This window comes from Labeo rohita, chromosome 8, assembly GCF_022985175.1.
Source record: "Labeo rohita strain BAU-BD-2019 chromosome 8, IGBB_LRoh.1.0, whole genome shotgun sequence".
Classification (NCBI taxonomy): domain Eukaryota; kingdom Metazoa; phylum Chordata; class Actinopteri; order Cypriniformes; family Cyprinidae; genus Labeo; species Labeo rohita.
Genome location: NC_066876.1, coordinates 11,514,727 through 11,536,804, shown reverse-complemented (window position 1 = coordinate 11,536,804; position 22,078 = coordinate 11,514,727). Strand labels below are relative to the sequence as shown.

Here is a 22,078-nt window from a genome sequence, read left to right as displayed (position 1 = left end):
TGGATCACGAATGATTCGCACAAACATAGACGCATTAGTTTAATGAGCTCTGCTCGCCCCGCCCCTCTCATCTCTCTGTGGAGTGACGAGCCTGTTTACTTCAGCGGCGTTTAGCCGCGGAACTTGCTAACTAGCACATTATTAGGAAAGGCGATTGCAAAGATTCATTAAAAACCCCTTATACTCACTTCTGCTGTAAGAATCAGAATCAGAAATCAGAAAGAGCTTTATTGCCAAGTATGCTTGCGCATACAAGGAATTTGTTTCAGTGTTATTAGCTTCCAGTACACAGAGACAACAACGCACAGACAATAAAAATAAGAGAATAAGAAAAATACACATAGAACATAAATAGAATATAAATAGACCAAAATAAAATAGAATATAATAATTATAATTTGTAAAAAATAAATTGACAAATAACTAGGTGGTATGTACAGTTGTGCTATATGTGATAGGATGGAATGCAGGGATGTGTTAGGGGAGTATTAGGGTGGAGGTAAGTGAAGCTGGTTCATGAATGATTTCTGTGAACATAGACGCATTTATGTAGATCGGGAGGCACATTCCCTTCACAAACAAATGTAATCCACTGCATCTTCAGTGGCTTAGATGTCAGGAGTAAATTACGAGTACCATGTTCATTATTACATCCAGGGGGCTAGGCAAAAGGGTAATCAATTGACATGCGAGAGATCCAGGACAGGCAGCGAAACAGACTAGACGAGATAACTAGACGAGAATACAAAACTCAGAAAACCAGACTAGATGCAGGATAACTTAGAGATGGCTCCGTAAAGATTCTAACACTACACTGTAAAAAATAAAAAAAACACAATTTGTTGAGTCAGCTTACAGTTTTTCTCAGTCGCTTTGGTGCATTTCTCACAACACTATTTACATTTGCACAACATTTACTTTAACCTCCACAACATTTAGTCATTTGTGCACATCATAGTATCAGTTTCTCATTCCTTCCAACAAATTGCAAATGCTTTTGGACATGCATCAATTGCTTTCATACAACTCTCTGCTGTTTTATAACATTATCATTTGCTTATGTCATGTCAGTCAAAATTAACTAAACTTGTGAATGCTGAATAGTCATTCCATATAAAACTAATAGTCCTCATTTCATTGCTTGAGTCATTACATACAAAAATGTTGAACTAGTTGTCAAAATCTGTCAAGCAAATTTTATAAAAAATTTTAAATCTTTTTTTTCCTAAAAATGTCTTCTAAATTGAACAATTTCTGCAAATGTGCATGAATGATTTACAGACCTATGTATGTTGTAGGTTCAGTTCCAATATGTACTGCAATATTGTTTACAGTTGTGCACAGCTCTACCCAAAGGGAGTTTATGTGTTGTAAATAAGGGTGTATTTATTCGTTTGCACAATGCTTTGAATAAATTAGAACTGCAAAGAGCATATGCAGTAAAAATGTGAAACATACATATTCAGTGTCTTGTACTCAGATACCTCACTAAATACAGTAATGTCTAACTTTACTGTAGTTTTCAAATGGCTGTGCAAATAGTATAGTGCTGTCTTGAGCACTTTCAGGAAGTGTCACCAAAATCTGACTTTTTTGCATTGGAAAAAATTTACAGAGTAAACTGTCATAATGAAAACATGACAAAGCCATTTGACTATCTTGTTCATAAACAATGGTGTCAGGACTTTTCATCTTGATGACACTGACATTTCATTGACATGAATACTTGCTTTTGAGGAATGAGCTATCCATTTTGAGCAAGTGACACGCTTTTGCAGGTTATCAGCTAGGTTTTGCAGTTTGTACTAATTGTTTTGAGAAATGCATTAACTGTTGTGCAAATGTAAATAGTGTTGTGAGAAATGCACCAAAGCGACTGAGAAAAACTGTAAAATAATTTGTTACCCTGCTGCCTTAAAATTTTAAGTTCAGTCAGCTAAAATAAGTTTAGTCAACTTGAAATGTTACGTTGTACTAAGTAACAACTTAGATATTTGTGTTTGCTAAACTTAACAGATGGGTAAGTAACCCAGCTGCCTTGAAAATTTGAAGTATAATTTAACATTTCAAGTTGAATAAACTTTTTTTGAGTTGACTGAACTTAAAATTTTAAGGCAGCCAGGTTACAAATTATTTTAACTTGACTAAACATTGTTTTTTACAGTGTAGTTGAGTGCTAAACGTAATGCAATACAAAATATCAAGTTCACTTCCACTGGATAAATATATATTGTAAATTCATAGTTACGTTTCAGCAGAAATAAATAAATAAATAAAAATAAACAATCTTTGTTAAATTGGTCTGGTCAGGTCATCATTGATTGGGTGAGAACAGGTCAATATTACTGGCTGTGGAAATCAGTGGGTGGCCTCTTGTGCCAAGCCGAATGCCATAAAAAGCTTTTTTCAAACATTAAAATGCTGACAGCGTCTGCTATCAGGACGGCTTTAATACTGTTTTAAACACTGCGAAATACAGCTTTTTATATGTAAACAATTTATCTATAGTGTAATTCTGAGCCTGTTGGCTCGCCATAAATGATACAGGCTTTTGTGATGCCGCATTTGTGAGTGCAATTGAAAAGTGTGCGCTACGAGCACAGTGTAATAGCTGACAGGACAGGAAAAATCAGAAAACATCTCATCTGACCACAGTTCACTGATGTTCTACTGAAGCTCCTTGTCACCTATACCGTTTCCGTGCTCGTTTGACTAGCATCTGTTGCTGAGGCGAAGTGAAGAGTGCGTCTGAAAAGTCTCCCATTTGATGTGGTCGTTAAGACGTTCTGCGTTTAGATAAATGCAGTTCTTGTCAAGAAAAAGAGACAGAAGCAGCAGTTGTGAGTGCGGTGGCTCTGCCCCAGTGTTAACTGCATTAAATATTTTTAACGCCTTTAAACTGGAAAAAACGTTAACGTGCTAATTTTGACAGCAAAAAAAACAAAAAATCTATGAAAGTATGTGATTGTAATTTGTTGTAAATTGAAGTAAAATGTATTTCTGTTTGGTGCAGAAATTATGCACCACAGATTTTTATTAGCTCAGAGAGGTTAAGTACTTGTTTACTTGATGCTTAGTATTCTTTAAAACAGACGCAATTTTGCCGTTCTGCCTTTATAAAAAATATATTCACATGTGGCTGCTGACTGGATTATTTACCATGCCTTCCATTTTTCACATGGCACTGTTTCATAAAATACAGCTTGCATTATTTAGTAATTAGCTCTTACAATATTTATATCAACACTTATGAAGGTGACGGCAAACATACTTTGGTCCAAAAACAGTTTAATTAACAGCACAGCAACAGCCACAGGACAGTGGATGTTTAAAAAATATATACACACATTTCTCTGAATGCATTATACATTACCACAGTATCCCTTCATGATAAACATTAACATCTCAAGCTTCATGAAATGTGATCTGTACATTATACAGCATGATATTGCAGTTTTATAATTTGGCGACAAAGAGTTTATAGCCCGTAATAGTTCACCCAAAAATGAAAACCCTCAGGCCATCCAAGATGTAGATGAGTTTGGAGATTTGGAGAAATTTGGAATTACGTGACTTGCTTACCAACGGACCCTCTGCAGTGAATGGGTGGCGTCAGAATGAGAGTCCAAACAGCTGATAAAAACACCACAATAATCCACAAGTAATCCACACGACTACAGTCCGTCATTAAAATACAGCTTCAAATGATCCCAAATGTGGTTGATCACAGCCAAGAAAGAAGAGTCTTATCTAGTGTAACGATCAGTTATTTTAATAAAAATAATACAATTTATATACTTTTTTAATGCCAAATGCTCATCTTGTCTTACTCTGCCTGGACTGTTTTTGTTCCGGTTCATGTCCAGTTAGTGAAATCGTCCTTTATCGCTGTTTTACCTTTTTTGTTAAGGGTGTTTGATCTTCTTTGCATGTTCACTTTGCAAAGACTGGGTCGTAACTTCTGCAGTGATGTAGAATGATTTTGAAATGATTTTTGAAGTTGAGAGAGAAAATATGATTGGAGTTCTTCGACATACCGTAACCGTCTTGAGCCAGAATACACAGAGTTCAGGCAGAGAAAGGCAAGGTGCGTGTTTGAGATTAAAAAGTATTTAAATTGTATTTTTTAAATGAAAATAACCGATCATTTCACTAGATAAGACCCTTCTTCCTCAGCTGGGATCATTTACAACCGTATTTGGGATTGTTTGAAGCCACATTTAAACTGCATTTTGGAAGTTCAAAACCATACCACTCCATTATATGGAGAAAAATTACATATTGGATGACAAGGGGGTGAGTACATTATATGTGAATCTTTGTTTTGGAAGTGGACTTCTAGTTTAATGATGGATTTGTCTCTTATAAACACACAGCTTTTCAGTTCATAGGATGTTAAATGTTACGCTTTTAATTTTTACATTAAGTTGTTTTTATCAGCTTTTTGGACTCTCATTCTGACGGCACCCATTCGCTACAGGGGATCCATTGGTAAGCAAGTGATGTAATCACTGAATTTCTTAAAACCTACATCTTGGATTGCATGAGGGTGTGTAAATTAACAGCAAATTGATTTCATTTTTGGGTAAACTATTCCTTTAAATGTAATTCAACATAAATGAGACTAACATTAGATAATTACAGATACTTATAAGTATTCTGAAGAATATCTCTATAAACACTGTGTTTAATATTAAGTGAAAATCTATGAGGGACCTGGGTACCTCTTAATGCTACCACATATTGTTCTGTAGACTCCTAATGTGTCCTATATTAAAAACATTTAGACCTGAAGTCATTTTCTCATAACATTATAAAAACTGTTATTATCATTCAGCATTTCACATTACGCAAGTCATCTCATGAGAGGATGGCTGTAGACAGAGACGAACATGTTCAGTGAGGTAATCTGATGCCGTGCATGCCGTTCTCCCATGACTTTACTTATGATTGGCTCTGATAGCTTTTCTTCATCATAAGAATATGATAATTCCAGTTCACTATTTAAAAAAAAAATAATAATATGCCATTTGCAGCTTTAACTGAAACATTCAGCTTATAGATGGTAATATAATAGAGTTTCAAAACATTTTAGCAGTGGCTCATTATTCCAGTGCGTCTGACATGAAAAAAAAAAAAAAAGCTTTAAAAAATAGAAGCTTAAAGATATAGTTCACTGTCATGTTTTTTTCCAATATGACTTTTTTCTGATGAACACAAAAACAAATGAAATAAGGTTAAGTATGTACAAGTCATACAGATTTATGGTGCTTTTCCATCATTTTTGTTAAAAGTCTATCATCTTCACTCATTATTCATTGTTACTGCATTTTGTGTTCCATTGATGATAAATGATGAATGAATATAAATTTTGGGGTGATCTATCTCTTTAAATGTATCTTAATTCCATGCAGTTAGCAGTTTGCAAATAAAAACCTGTATTATTTTTATTACTATGTTAATTTCATACTTACATCCCTGATTTGGTCACTTTCACAGGCACTTTTTGTGTTGCTCATTTTGAAGCGCTCTTAACATGTCCCTTAACCCAAGAACATTAATTACACAACAAAGAACCTGTACAATAGAGTTAGGTACCAAAGGACCCCACATACTGATAATCAATCCTCTTTCTCTACACACAAAAGGAATAAATATGCTTGGTAAAATCATAGACCATTCAATATGAAAGTTAGGCACTGTTGATAGCAATTAAACATTTTCCCATCAAAAAAAAAAAAAAAGTTAATAAATACAAGGAGTCTTTGTGCAACCTTGTGCATTGGGATCCAAATTGACCGTTGGACTGACAGGTATATTGCTTTACAGTGTGTATGTTCCTGGCTCTTGATTTAGTCACCAATGACTGAAGGTCTACAAAATTGAGAAAGGAGAGAGGAAGTGGTGTTTAGTATCCTGCAGGATAGCCGCCTTTCCTGGGGTCAGATTCAGCATAGAGTTTGTCCCCTTGTCGCACAATGGCCTGGACTACCGCTCCTGGTGTGCTCTCCAGCTCTGTTATGTGATTCTTCTGAGCCAAGCCATCAAGAATGCTCTGTAGCATGTGGGAACATATTCAAAAAAGAGGCACAAACACATAATACAAATATGAATGATTGTCATTTTTAGAACTTATTATGCTGTTTTATCATGTTTTAAATCAAGAAAGTTTAGGTGTCAAGTCCAGGGACTCACCTGCTCAAAGTTCTGTTCCACAACTGTCATGTTGGGGTTGAGTTGGTTGTGGACTCTAGGCTCTGTAACCGCTTTCTTCAGATCATAGTCAAAAAACAGTGAGTTCAGGATCACCTGGGAGAAGTGAAAAAGGAAAGGTAAAAAGCATGTTTTAATATATCAGGCCATATATATATATATATATCTGTCAAAAATATAGATTTTTTTATACATCCTTTATATATAACTTTATTAAAACATCACATTCAAAATTTTGATTAGTAATATGCATTGCTAAGAACTTTAAACTTTAAAGGTGATTTTCTCAATATTTTGATTTTTGTTTTTTTGTACCCTCAGATTCCAGATTTTCAAATAGTTGTATTTCAGCCAAATATGGTTCTATCCTAACAAATAAATCAATGCAAGAATCCATACATCAATGGAAAGCCTATTTATTCAGCTTTCAGGTAATGTATAAATCTCAATTAAAAAAAAAAAAAAAAAAATTTCCCTATGACTGATTTTGTGGTCCATATATATGACCCTGGACCACAAAACCAGTCTTATGTTGCACGGGTATATTTGTAGCAATAGCCAAAAATACATCGGATGGGTCAAGTGTATCAATTTTTCTTTGATGCCAAAAATCATTAGGATATTAAGTAAAGATCATGTTCCATGAAGATATTTTGTAAATTTCCTACCATAAATATATCAAAACGTAATTTTTGATTAGTAATATGCATTGTTATGAACTTCATTTGGACAAGTTTGAAGACGATTTTCTCAGTATTTTGATTTTTTTGCACCCTCAGATTCCAGATTTTCAAATAGTTGTATCTCGGCCAAATATTGTCCTGTCCTAACAAACCATACAACAACGCTTATTTATTCAGCTTTCAGATGATGTATAAATCTCAATTTTGAAAAAATGTACACTTATGACTGGTTTTGTGGTCCAGGGTCACTTATATCCAATTTCTAACAGGTTCCACATATATTTTTAATTCATATGAAATTATATTTCATACTGTATATGGAAATTTGTATTGTACACTAGTATTCTCTGTTCTTTTTCTATTCTTGCTACGTGTATTGCATTTGGCTAACTGAGACTTGACACAGCACTTACATATCATTACACTTTTGTTGGTTTTGATTGCTTCTATTGTCCTTATTTGTAAGTCGCTTTGGATAAAAGCGTCTGCTAAATGACTAAATGTAAATGTTGGGTAGGGAAACACTGCTGTATGTTGGCCATATGCATCCAATGAGTATAGTTAAAAGCTGGTTTTGGTGTCTGTGTTTACCAGAGCAGTTGCAGTGGTGATTTTCGTCCCACCTGAGGCCCCAACCACCATTTTGACTCTGTGGTGTTTGTCAAAAATTATCGTGGGGCACATCGATGAAAGTGGTCTTTTACCTTGTCAAAACACAAAAGTCATATATTAACACATGTATTTGTTTAAATCTTGCTTGTGTGTTTATAGAGATCATTTGTTTTATTTTAGGCACCTGGCTGAATGAAGTTGTTGGGTGAAGGAGGAACCCCAAAGCCATTCGTAATGTAAGGCGAGCTGAAATCATCCATCTCGTCATTAAAAATAATGCCAGTTGAGCGTGACATCACCTTCGAGCCAAAACTGTGAAAACAAAAGAAAGATCAAAACAATCACATCAAAAGGAAGAGAACAACAATATTATGTTTCTCCCCTGAGGTCCACTTATAATGATTTTTGGCACAAAAACATCATAATTGTCATTCTCAAGGGCTCTAGACTAATATACGAGAGAATACTAAATATTGTAAGAGGAACATTTTTTTTAAATAAACAAAGAAACAGGTCTAGTGCCTGTTTTCTCTTACTAAAGGTTGATGGTGCTAGTGGCTGACACCGCGCTCCCATCCTCTGCGATGACTGACAGATGAGCCGTGCCATGGTTGTCGGGGACGAAGTACTCGGGATCGTAGTAGGTGTCTGGGTGAGTAGTGTCATCTGTGATTTTACTCCTAATGGTGTCTGCAAAGTAGTCTGAGGTCATGTTTTGGATGAGCTAGGGAAGGAGATAATTGAAAATAGATTTACAAGAGGCTATTGAAATCGCAGGTGCATGAAATAGGAACCTTAGGAAAATATTGTCTGCTGTAACAAATATTATATATATAAAGGACTCTTTAAACCACTCCACTGATCTTGAGTTAAATTACATGAGATCAGGTTCCATTAGTCCTCAAAACTCTTTGTGTGAGACACAAGGAAAAATATTTACAGTTAGTTGAACTCACGTCAGTGATGTTGAGGTAACGTGGGTCTCCTAGTTTACTCCTCTTGGCATAAGCAAAACGAAAAGCTTCTACAATGCGATGATACGTCAAAGTCTTCTTCTCTGCTGTGGACACACTGTTGTCTGAGAAGTTGTAACCTAGAAAACAAAAATTGAATTCTTGATGTGAATTACCACTGTTATATTTACTATGCCTTACATAATTGAGAAAGCCTTAGTTCACACATATTAAGATGTTTGTGTCTTTCTTCAGAAATTAAGGTTTTTAAGGGTAACATTCTCTGATTTTTTTTTTTCATATAGTGGACTTCAATGGAGATCAGTGAGTTGAAGGTCCAAATTGCAGTTTCAATGCAGCTTCAAAGGGCTCTACACGATCCCAGCTGAGGAATAAGAGTCTTATCTAGCGAAACGAAAAAAAAAAGACGTTTTTTAACACAATTTGTTGAGTCTCCTTAAAATAATTTGTTACCCTGCTGCCTTAAAATTTTAAGTTCAGTCAACTCAAATAAGTTTAGTCAACTTGAAATGTTAAGTTGTACTAAGTGACAACTTAGATATTTGTGTTTGATAAAAATTAAAACAGGGTAAGTAACCCAGCTGCCTTAAAATTTGAAGTTGAATCAACTCAAATATATAAGTTGTCACTTAGTACAACTTAACATTTCAAGTTGACTAAACTTATTTGAGTTGACTGAACTTAAAATTTTAAGGCAGCAGGGTAACAAATTATTTTAAGGTGACTCAACAAATTGTGTTTTTTGTTTTTTACAGTGTATAAACGTTTAAACCACATATCACATAGTCACGTCTGAAAGGTCACGTGTGACGTAAGCATAAGTACCGACCCCGGAATGTGCAAAAAAAAGTCAAACAACCTTTACAAAAAAAAAAAAAAAAGTAAAACAACAATGTTGGATGATTTTAGAGTTTTTGCTCTACCCTACCTTTTTGAAATGAAGTACACAGACAAAGAACTAACCATGCATGACGTTTTCAGTGTGATTATGTAATGCCTGAGGTCGTAAACGCACATTGCAGAGCTAGTGCAAGTTGACCATTTGTGGTTAAAAAGTATATACATATTTTAAAAATTAACAATCGTTTTGTTAGATAAGAGTGTTATTCCTCGGCTGGGATTGTGTAGAGCCCTTTGAAGCTGCATTGAAACTGCAACCCATTGGTCCCCATTGAAGTCCACTATATGGGGAAAAATCCTGAAATGTTTCCCTCAAAAACCTTAATTTCTTTTTGACTGAAGAAAGAAAGACATAAATATCTTGGATGACATGATGGTGAGTAAATGATCAGGAAATTTTTATTCATAAAGCGAACTAATTCTTTAAATCTTTAACTGTCACTCCCATTTTTGCACTATCCAGAATTTGTATAATTCTTAAATGAAAACATTTTGTAATATGATTTGAATGTACATTTTCCATGGTAATGCAATTTTTTTGGATTTTTAAATGCCTTTGAAAGGATGAATTTTGAGATTATAAGTTTTAAACTGATATACAATTTCTTATGATTTCTAAAACGTGATGAGGAAAAAGGCAATGAAGAAAGTCTTCTGTGACAAAGGTCAGAACTCATGTTATGATGTAGATTTTTTAAGTTGCACTCTTGACATATATTAATCTATTACTTTTCCTACATAATTTGTAACACAAAATATGGCAAAATATCTATTTAGGAGTCTTAGACCTTTCCAACGATGTATAGTTTGTCATGATTAGATTAGGATTTATTTGTAATATGGTGAAGTAAACTTAGGCGTCCCAGAGAGGGGACAGTGACAGTTAAATGGTTTATATAAAATAAGTTTTGGGTTTAAAACATGAGATCCAGGGAAGTCTGAACAAAGCAATATGAAAAAACATAAGGTCTCTAAACTTACTAAAAGTTGAACTTATTGTGCCTTGAGCACTGCATTTTTATTTTTAGCATGCCATGTCATGTTCAAGACGCTGCAAAATATGTGAGACTTGGTCAAAGATGTTCATCTACACTGTAAAAAACTATTTGTTGAGTCAACTTAAAATAATTTGTAACCTGGCTGCCTTAAAATTTTAAGTTCAGTCAACTCAAAAAAAGTTTATTCAGCTTGAAATGTTAAATTATACTAAGTGACAACTTAGATATTTGAGTTGAATCAACTTCATATTTTAAGGCAGCTGGGTTACTTACCCATCTGTTAAGTTTAGCAAACACAAATATCTAAGTTTTTATTTATTTTAGTTGACTAAACTTAAAATTTTAGGGCAGCAGGGTAACAAATTATTTTAAGCTGACTCAACGAATTGTGTTTTTTATTTTTTACAGTGTAGTGCATATTAACATAATGATGGAAAAGCAGCACAGTGGAATGCATAACAATGTTCTGTGTTTAAATTACACGACTTTTGAACACTGGAATTTTGCAGGTAATTGCTAATATTTTTAGTCGTCTACGGCAATAATGTGTATTAGTCTATTTTTCTGAGAAACAGAAAGTGGCAGTACTTTCACATCTCATATACTAATTTTTCTACATTAATTTGAAATCAGCTGGCACCATCTTGCATCTCATTTATAGAATGCACTAAAAATAACCTCAGAGGACTTCAGCATTAAAGGAATAGTTCACCCAAAAATGAACATTTATCATCATTTACTCACCCTCATGTCATTCCAAACCTGTATATTTTTTTTCTTATGTTAAACACAAAAGAAGATATTTTGAAGAATTTTGAAGATGGTGGTCCCCTTTGACTTCTATAGTAGGAAAAGAAATACTGTCGAAGTCAATGAGGACCAACAACTGTTTGATTACAAGCATTCTTAAGATTTTATATTAATTTACATTAAGGCATTTGGCACTTTTATCCAGAAGAACTTATATTGTAATGAAGGCATACAATGCAATGCTAGTATCAAACCGTTCGAGCTACAGGAAAGCGCTGGTACATTTATTTGGTGAGTACGTAACGTAATATATAATCATCTGATCATTATCAGGGTGACGCAACACCTTATCCTGCTTACCTTGCTTGGATTTATTTTGCAGTAATGGTCTGTTGAATTTACCATTTTTCCTCATGCACAACATGATGCTGCTTGCCCTCATAAATAAAGATCTACTCATGAAAACTGTGCTCTGACATGACAGTGTTTCTAAATGAGTACATATCTGTGGTGAATGAGGATTATTACATAAACATGTACTTAAGTCCTGTTACATTTCCAACCCAAAGCACAACATGTCCTTTCATAGTCCGTAGTCCATAAATACATCTATTGATGTAAAGACTTTTGGGAACTTTATTTAGCCTAGAACAAGAAGGTGTACTTCACATTCGACTTGTTTATTAAGGATATCAATATATTTTAATTTGCCGTATCTCACTTAATCACTACTTAATCACATCACATCTATGGCTCAGCTGATGGGCTCAAAAGATTTCTGGAAGTCTGCCATTCAGATCAATGGGAATGCTAATGAATATCTCTCTCCAGGTATTCTAGAGCTCCTTGATGCAAGCGCGCACACGCACAGGAACAATATGAGACTTACCATCCACTATGTTGAGAATCAAAGCGAGTACAGGTCCACTGGATGGAGCATCAGGAACATAAATGGTGAACTCTCCCACATTTAACTTCAGCGGGGTCTCATTCAACACTGGCTTGTATTCCTTTAGGTCCTCAAGTGTTATAATCCCTCCTGTAGTGACAGATTGAATTGCATATTTTATTAAAATTAGGTAATCTGACCACTAGTGAAAATGTCAAATAAAGAAAGTATGAAAAGACCTGCAGCCTGGATATCATCCACTATATTCCGGGCCATAGATCCGCTGTAAAAAACATCCGGCCCTTCGTCTGCAATCTTCTCATAGGTGTCAGCGAGTTTGGAAAATCTAATGATATCATTTTCTTTCAGGAGGTTTTTGTTTGAGTCACAAAACACTTCACTGGAGCAAGACAGAGACAGGAAAAGATCAATATATGACGTTTTTAAAAACTACTAGCAGAGGCAGTGCTTGGTGTGTGGTGAGTAAGTTATTTGTCTGACATCAGTGGAATTAGTAATGTGTGATGCAGTATGATGCAATCACAAATTACACAATAGTACACCTTGGTACACTTGACACAATGTGCTATTTCCATTTATATTAAGTGGATTTTCCCACAGACTGCCCTGTTTATGTATAGTGTCCAAAAGATAAATCCTTACCACAACGTCACGTCACTCAGAATTGAGTCCTTGTTTTTTGCAATGGCATTGGCCAAGGCCCTGCCAATTGGAAAACCATTGCGTGCCAATTTTATACTGGGCTGAAACAGTTCCCTCCATGGCAGCCTTCCATGTCTTTTGTGCGCCATTTCGTAACCTCGGATTTCCCCTGGTATGGCGATGGACAACCCTCCTGCCATTCAAACAACACAGTAGAGGCATTTTTTAATGGCCAAAACTGCAGTAAGGTCAGTGACATGATGCTTATTTTCTGTCCTATTTGTTATTTTTTCAAAATGCTTAAATGTAATTAATGCAATTCAAAAGGCTCAATAAAGGATTAGTTCACTCCCAGAATACACATTTCATCCATGTGTTCATGTCTTTCTTTCTTCAGTCACAAAGAATTTAAAGTTTTTGAGGATAACATTTAAGGATTTTTCTCCATTTAGTGGAATTAAATGGGCATCAATGGGATGAAGGTCTAAATTGCAGTTTCAATGCAGCTTCAAAGGGTTTTACACCATCCCAGCCAAGAAATACATGTCTTGTCTAGTGTAAGGATCTGTCATTTTCTAAAAAAAAAAAACGGTACTTCCACCTACGTCACGCGTGACCTTTCCAACGTGGCTACGTAATGGTCAAAAAGTATACTTTTTATTTATTTATTTTTAGAAAATGACTGATCGTTTCGCTAGATAAGACCCTTATTCCTCAGCTGGGATTGTGTAGAGCCCTTTAAAGTGGCGTTGAAACTGCAATTTGGAGCTTTAACCCGCAGATCCCCATTGAAGTCCACTATATGGAGAAAAATCCTGGAATGTTTTCCTCAAAAATAATTTTCTTTGCAGCTGAAGAAAGAAAGACATGAACATCCTGGATGACATGGGGGTGAGTAAATTATTAGCATTTTTTTATTCTGGAAGTGAACTAATCCTTTAAAGAACTTTTAAGTAATTTTATTCAACATTAAATTTATTAAAATTGAGAGCAAAGAAATTATAGTTCTATTTTAAATAAATGCTCTTTTGAAAAATGTATCACGGTTTCCACAAAAAGCAGCACAGCTGCTTTCAACATGATAATAATATATGTTTATTAAATGCCAAACTAATTTATTTTCAATTATAATGATATTTCACAGTATTACTGTTATTACTGCATTTTGCATTAAATGAATGCAGCCTTGTTGAGCATAAGAGATGTCCTTCCAAAACATTAATGTTTAGAACAGTAGTGTAGTTATAGGCATAATCTTTTATTATTTATTAGAAAAATAATTAAGTAATATAAATGAAAAGAATTACAGTGCTGCTTCACTGCTTTTTAACATCTGAAAACTTTTGGCCTCCAAATTCAAAACCATGTGATGTGACCAACATGCAGAAACAAGTAGAAATACTTGAAAACATGTCATAAGAAGTCTAGACTCTGATGACTGTGTCAAGATCAGTAAGTCTCTCAAAATATCAGATAAACTGACATATATAACAAGCCAAGGCTAGTTCACAGTTAGATTAACTTTTATAAAATGGAGGCTGGACTTGGTGATATTTAGATTAATGGCAATGTACCTTTCCGTGACAGTTGGGTGTTATTGCCAAACATGTTCTCTGAAGCATTCTTTGGAGCGGTTTCTCTGGCATCAATTGTTTCCACCTTTCCTGTGGATGAACATATAGAATTTTTTATTTTGTTTTCAAGACATTTCATTGTTGTTTATCAAAACTAAAAATCACTTGGACAGAAACCCACACTGTAAAAAACAATTTGTTGAGTCAACTTAAAATAATTTGTAACCTGGCTGCCTTTAAAAAAATATACAGGTTTGGAATGACATGAGGGTGAGTAAATGATGATAAATGTTCATTTTTGGGTGAACTATTCCTTTAATGCTGAAGTCATCTGAGGTTATTTTTAGTGCATTCGATAAGTGAGATGCAAGATGGTGCCAGCTGATTTCAAATTAATGTAGAAAAAATTAGTATATGAGATGTGAAAGTACTGCCACTTTCTGTTTCTCAGAAAAATAGACTAATACACATTATTGCCGTAGACGACTAAAAATATTAGCAATTACCTGCAAAATTCCAGTGTTCAAAAGTCGTGTAATTTAAACACAGAACATTGTTATGCATTCCACTGTGCTGCTTTTCCATCATTTTTATGTTAATATGCACTACACTGTAAAAAATAAAAAACACAATTCGTTGAGTCAGCTTAAAATAATTTGTTACCCTGCTGCCCTAAAATTTTAAGTTCAGTCAACTTATTAACATTTAAGTTCAGTCAACTCAAAAAAAGTTTATTCAACTTGAAATGGTAAATTATACTAAGTGACAACTTAGATATTTGAGTTGAATCAACTTTACATTTTAAGGCAGCTAGGTTACTTACCCATCTGTTAAGTTTAGCAAACACAAATATCTAAGTTGTTACTTAGTAAAACTTAACATTTCAAGTTGAATAAACTTATTTTAGTTGACTGAACTTAAAATTTTAAGGCAGCAGGGTAACAAATTATTTTAAGCTGACTCAACAAATTGTGTTTTTTTATTTTTTACAGTGGCAGGCTTCAGTGTCACTCACTCTTGTTAGCTTCAACTGAAGAGGTACACTCTTAAAAATAAAGAACTGTTCAATGACGAGTTTTAAAAAAAAAAAACATTTTGAAGAACATTTTAAGAATCTAATGAGCCTTTTTCCAATATGAAAAATCTTTTCTGCATTTGAAAGGTTCCATGGATGTTCAAGGTTCTTCATTGAACCATCAATGCCAGTAAATAACCTTTATTTTTAAGAGTGCAGTGCTTATTCACACCATTTGCTGACATTTTCACATCATTTGCTGATGTGAGGCAGGATTTGTGGTCACTATGATGTTGAGTAAATACTATGCCCTTTTGCTAGGCACTTGACCCAAGGTTGCTCTAGGGTCATGTCACTTCAAATAATGTACTGTAAGTCATTTTGCGTGCCAAGTGTCTGCTGAATGGCAAATAACCTCTGTGTCATAATAAACTCATAAAGCAATGTCCTTCAGTGCCAGAATGACTAGAAATAGATGTCAATTTTGAGAATCCCTTACGGAAAGTTTGAGTTTTATGTTTTTTTAGACCATGGTGTGAGAAATGGCAAAGTCATGGGTTTGATTCGTAGGTAAACATCTGCTAAATGCACAAATGCCGTTGTTTTACCTGTTGACGCATTGTATATGGTGAAGAACAGCCCTCCTCCAATGCCCATGCTGTGTGCGTTGAATAGCCCGACACACAACAGAGCAGCAATGGATGCGTCAACCGCTGAACCATTGCGCTTTAAGATGTCCCTGCAAACATGAACAATGTTGGGTGTGTATGAAGTTCATTGACAAGCATGGAAACTTTTGGTTCTATATATTTGGACTCTTACCTCCCAACCTCAGAGCACTTCCCGGCATCTGCTGCCACAGCTGCTTTCGAGTAAAAGTGGTCAGAGGATGCAGTGAGTCTCTTATTTCCAATCCCCAAATACACACCCAGGAAAAAACCCAATGCAGCCACGAGCAAGACCACCAGCCCAGCAACAAGGGACTTCTTGACCATTTTCCTGAAACGATACAGAATATGAATATAGGATGACTGAGACAAAAACATCTGAGGGCATAGTTTGATATATGATGAGTGACATTTATTAGATTACGTTCTTATTTATAACACACAATACACACATAATTGTTTTACATGCATTTTGTAGACTGACGTTCTTATCACCACCACTTCAGTGTAATTATTTCATCATTATAAGGTAATTACAGCAACACTAAGTTTCATGCAATATCATGCAGCAGTATAGAACCATCCAAATTTTTGTTAATCATAAAAAACATTTTCCCCTCAAGAAAAAAACAAAACAAAGTTACATCACCTTTTCACTATGTGCGTTTCATGAATGGAAGGGCGGGTGTAAACCTTTGGTAATATTTTAGGAGAAACGGACAACAATGAAATGTCACCAAGCTCATCGGACCTGTAGAATAAACCCTTTACAGTTACACATCATCATCATCATGTTTACAGCTGCTCTGTGAGTTTAATGATATGTTTTAGCATTCATTCTTCCAGTCAAGGCACTCCAGCATGCAAGCCTTTCAACAGTAACACACTATACAAGACCTGAATTTGATTTCCAAGCTGTACACTCTTATGTCAGGACAGTCAAAACAAGTGTTGTGGAAGTAATTTAAGGCAGCTGACAACATCTTAAAAGCCTTCACACTTTAATTAGACAGACAGGCAGATAGATAGATAGATAGATAGATTACTTTATTTAACCCTCAAAGACCGAGACAGCCGCCCGAGGTTGGAGGTCTACAGTTTGTTTCTTACAAATGCTTATGGTTGCAGGTTGCAGTTGGCCAGGGTCATCTGACAAGTAAAATTTCATTTAGTTCATATAGTGGCAAAATGTTGCCACTATTTCATAACAGCTGACTAAAAATGTTTATTAAAGTGACTCATGTGATGTGTGACTTCCTCTTCTTTCTATCTTACATAAATAAAGCATGATCAGATATGATCAGATATTGGTATATTTATGGATACAGTAGGGTCTGACAGATTACATTTAAAGCTACTAAAGTGTTACCCCTCTTTATTTAATACATGTGACTATAATGCTTAATAAAGTGACTTGTGTGATGTGGCAGCTCCTCTTATTTATTAATTTAAGCAAAAGTTGTTTGATCTGTACCCACCATTAATTGGCTTAATCATTTACAAAAAGCAAGAACTAAGCTTGTTTTCATATGAGCTTTTTGTTATTCATATCAGAATCTGCACTTCATAAAAATATTTAAAAATATGGTAATATGTGAAGGTATTATGTGGCATCAAGAGAAAAAGCAGAATTTAAATTAAAACATTTATATGCCTTTTTTGTGGCCTACAGGATTTCCCCCTTGATTTTCTTGTACAAATTCAATGTGAAAAATGCAGATTGAGAAGAAATTCCTTAACATGCATTTATCTTGTTACTGTTCACCCCCCCCCCCCCTTCTGAAATTTTTTTGTTAAAAAACTGCAGCAATGCTGAAAAACTTAAACCTTTCAAATTGTATGAGAAAAATTAAAAAAATAAATAAATAAAAAAAATGAAAGAACAAATAAAAAAAGAAAAAAATTTAATTAGTACTTGATTGTGAAAAATAAGTCACAATTATAAAAAAATAAGTCACTGTCCCACATGACTTTGTGAAAATAAATCACATATATATATTATTTGAGGAAGGTAGAAAACAAAACAAAACAAAAAAAAAAAAAACCCTCATGAGTCAATCTCAGTAAAATATTGTTTTAATGGTTACAAATTCTTAGTAATCTGCAAATCTCAATGTAAAATAAAAATAGTATGATAAAGAAGTCATGAAAACATGTTTTTACTTTACTGTAACTCGTCAAAATAAGTTAAGCAATTCTTAACTTTTTAAAATAGGTTAAGCTCATGTTTTTAAATCAGTTTAATGAAATTTAAGTTGAAAATTACTTATACAGCTAAGCTGACCGTACTTACAGTGGAGAAATGTCAACAGAGGTGCAAAAGCAAAGCTTCTGAATGAGAACCTAAAAAGCATCACAAAAATTTGTGAGTTTTATTTTTTTTCTTTCTGGTAATGATATCTGTACTGTCTAATAATTGGTGACTGTTACTCAAAAGACATCAAGAATAAACCAGTTGAAAAAGGAGCAATCTTTACATCACTTGAGGTGGACAGGAATGAGTTTGAAGAACATAGACTAATAGACTTACAGTAAAAATGGGTAATATTGTGGTATAAATATAATTTTGACCTGTCAGACCATACTGTGTCAATAAGTCAGCTGATCAATATGCTTTATAAAATAAAAAGAAGAGGAGCTCAATATCACACTTTGTTAAACATTAATAGTTAGTGAGAGAGTGGTTTTTGATATGAATCTTGTTAGATTCAGTGACCCTTGCCAACTACACTCATAAGCATTTGTAAGGAACAAACTGTAGATCTCTGACATTATAGGGTAATTACAGGAGCTAGTAATAAGAATAAAAATAAGATATACATTTATCAGATAATCGGAATATGTTATATCTTATAAATTGTAATTACAAGTGCTAAAACATCTCAAGCGGAAAACATTCTTAGTAGTAGCAGACAACAGCAGCAGCATTAATGTTTCATTTCTTTCCTATATAAACATTTAGTTGCTGGTGACAGTATCTAGATTGTTGAGTTTTATTTAGTCTTAAAATGAAACATCTTTTACAGCACCGCTCGTTTACTCTGACGCCGATCATTCGGCTTCAGCGTCTTATCTACAGCGTGCGCGCTCCCGCGCGAACATTTGCTGAACAGCGACCCCTAGTCACACTTTTCGATAGGTCACCGATTTCGGCACAACACCGGTAAAACGCGAATACAGCCAGTGGATCGATCTATTTGACTGTTATATTATGGTAATTCTTCTCATATAGTTTATAAACATCATTTGCACTATTTTTTTTCTGTTGCACTCTGTATATTTTCTCTCATTTTGTGTGTAGTTTGTAAATCATTTGCACTGTTTGTATATTTGTTGCACAAGACCATTTGTGCAGTTTTCACTACTTGCTGCACTGTTTGCGTTTGTTGTTCATTCTCTGAAAATAGTTTTCTCTAAAAAACAAAAATTTTATTTATTTATTTATTTACTTGTGTTTTCTTATTACATAATACTGTTTTCATTTACTTTACTTCCTAAACATTTTTGAGCACATCTATATTGTCAATAAACTAAATAGACGTCTTTTTTACTGAAAAGCGCCTATAACCAATATTGTAATAAATGGCTATAACTTGCTTGGGGAATGTTATATGTAGATGAAATTTTATTTTGAAGTGTAAAACACCCAAATACAACTTTCTAAAGGAAAAAATCCAAACTTCATGAGTTTCGGTTTGAGTGCACAGTAAAAAACCTCCAATTGTTGCTTGCGATTTTCTTAAAATTGTGGAAATTCATTCATTCTTAGAGAAGACAAAAGGAAAATTGTGCCTTTAAATTAGCTAGACTGAAACTTCAATTTCTCCTGTTAAATGTTGACTACTAGAATAGGTCTGAAAAAACAAAGAAAAGTGCAGGCATGTCAGGTGCCCCGAAAATGTCCTAGGTCTTTAAGGGTTAATACAAATTACTTTATTACAGTTTTTCTCAGTCGCTTTGGTGCATTTCTCACAACACTATTTACATTTGCACAACAGTTAATGCATTTCTCAAAACAATTAGTACAAACTGCAAAACCTAGTTGATAACCTGCAAAAGCGTGTCACTTGCTCAAAATGGATAGCTCATTCCTCAAAAGCAAGTATTCATGTCAATGAAAGTGTCAGTGTCATCAAGATGAAAAGTCCTGACACCATTGTTTATGAACAAGATAGTCAAATGGCTTTGTCATGTTTTCATTATGACAGTTTACTCTGTAAATTTTTTCCTATGCAAAAAAGTCAGATTTTGGTGACACTTCCTGAAAATGCTCAAGACAGCACTATATACTATTTGCACAGCCATTTGAAAACTACAGTAAAGCTAGACATTACTGTATTTAGTGAGGTATCTGAGTACAAGACACTGAATATGTATGTTTCACATTTACTTCATATGCTCTTTGCAATTCTAATTTATTCAAAGCATTGTGCAAACGAATAAATACACCCTTATTTACAACAAACATAAACTCCCTTTGGGTAGAGCTGTGCACAATTGTAAACAATATTGCAGTACATATTGGAACTGAACCTACAACATATAGGTATGTAAATCATTCATGCACATTTGCAGAAATTGTTCAATTTAGAAGACATTTTCAGGAAAAAAAAGATTTAAAATTTTTTATAAAATTTGCTTGACAGATTTTGACAACTAGTTCAACATTTTTGTATGTAATGACTCAAGCAATGAAATGAGGACTATTAGTTTTATATGGAATGACTATTCAGCATTCACAAGTTTAGTTAATTTTGACTGACATGACATAAGCAAATGATAATGTTATAAAACAGCAGAGAGTTGTATGAAAGCAATTGATGCATGTCCAAAAGCATTTGCAATTTGTTGGAAGGAATGAGAAACTGCTACTATGATGTGCACAAATGACTAAATGTTGTGGAGGTTGAAGTAAATGTTGTGCAAATGTAAATAGTGTTGTGAGAAATGCACCAAAGCGACTGAGAAAAACTGTAATATTAACTGATTACAATTGATTACTTTTCTACATTTGTTTTTCTAATTTATTTATTTATTTTTTCAAAATTCTTCTAAACTGTTAATAATTTTTAAACATTAAAAGCAGGCAGGGTTGTATAATCTTACTCAACACTGATTACTGTCAGACTTTCAAAATTATTCATTACTTCAGTTAAAATTCTAATTTAATTTTAAAGCACAGCCACCACAAAAGCAGACTTTGGCACCTCTTTTTACTTTGAGATCATTCTGAGGTCAAATACTGATTTAAAATCACAACAAGATGTAGTTTAATAGCTATGATACTGTTTTTGAAATCAAATCATTGCATAGCTATGACAACAAACACTGGCATCTAGCAACACCACTGGAAGAAAACAGTTCATTAAAGAATAATAATGAAGCATACACAACTAAGAAAATAAATAAGAAAGAAAACAGTTATCAAATATCAATATTCAGATGTAGCCAGCCCCCACTTTGTAATATAAATGTAACATTTTCATAAATAACTGTAATTTAATTACATATTTTTTTCTCAGTAACTGTAATAGATTAGTTACATTTCTTTTGTAATTAAATGAGGTAATTACGTTACTTGTAACTTACTTCCCAACACTGATAGATATATATATAGATAGATAGATATTTAGATAGATAGATAGATAGATAGATATTAGATATTTAGATAGATAGATAGATAGATAGATAGATAGATAGATAGATATTTAGATTGATAGATAGATAGATAGATAGATAGATATTTAGATTGATAGATAGATAGATAGATAGATAGATAGATATACAGACATACCTCACAGATGATTTAGTCTGGTGAACCATAATCCAGGACTGAATCCTTTTTCTTGTACAAGTGGATGTATCAACACAAGTGTGGATAGGACTGTGGACAAATATAATCTGTGCTAATTAAAATTTAACTCCAGAGGTTATAAATCAACCTGGTCCCAACCTTACAGGGTGATTGGCTGAGACAGGATGATTGTTCAATTTTTTAGTCCTGACGATAAAGACAAGTATTACTCACATTACCTCACCCTGTTTTTAAGAGCTTAGGAACTTCAGAGGTTAAACTACCACAATCTTGTTGACAGTGCATTCACTCCGCCCTTAGTCTTACACATTTGTGTCTAAAAAA

The 22,078-nt window shown here is 34.0% G+C and overlaps 1 protein-coding gene across 1 annotated transcript; it reads right to left on the bottom strand.

Annotated features, from left to right (window-relative positions):
• Positions 1-5,127: 5,127 nt before the first annotated feature.
• On the bottom strand, positions 5,128-21,982 carry ggt1a (gamma-glutamyltransferase 1a). The gene is made up of 14 exons (XM_051117497.1): positions 21,734-21,982; positions 16,589-16,690; positions 16,094-16,270; positions 15,880-16,010; positions 14,257-14,346; positions 12,683-12,875; positions 12,259-12,419; positions 12,020-12,169; positions 8,465-8,601; positions 8,045-8,232; positions 7,693-7,820; positions 7,488-7,600; positions 6,196-6,309; positions 5,128-6,055 (listed from the first exon to the last, which is right to left on the bottom strand). Exons 1-14 carry the CDS (start codon positions 21,760-21,762, stop codon positions 5,909-5,911), a joined length of 1,860 nt encoding a protein of 619 aa, XP_050973454.1. The 5' UTR covers positions 21,763-21,982; the 3' UTR covers positions 5,128-5,908.
• Between the last annotated feature and the right edge of the window lie 96 nt (positions 21,983-22,078).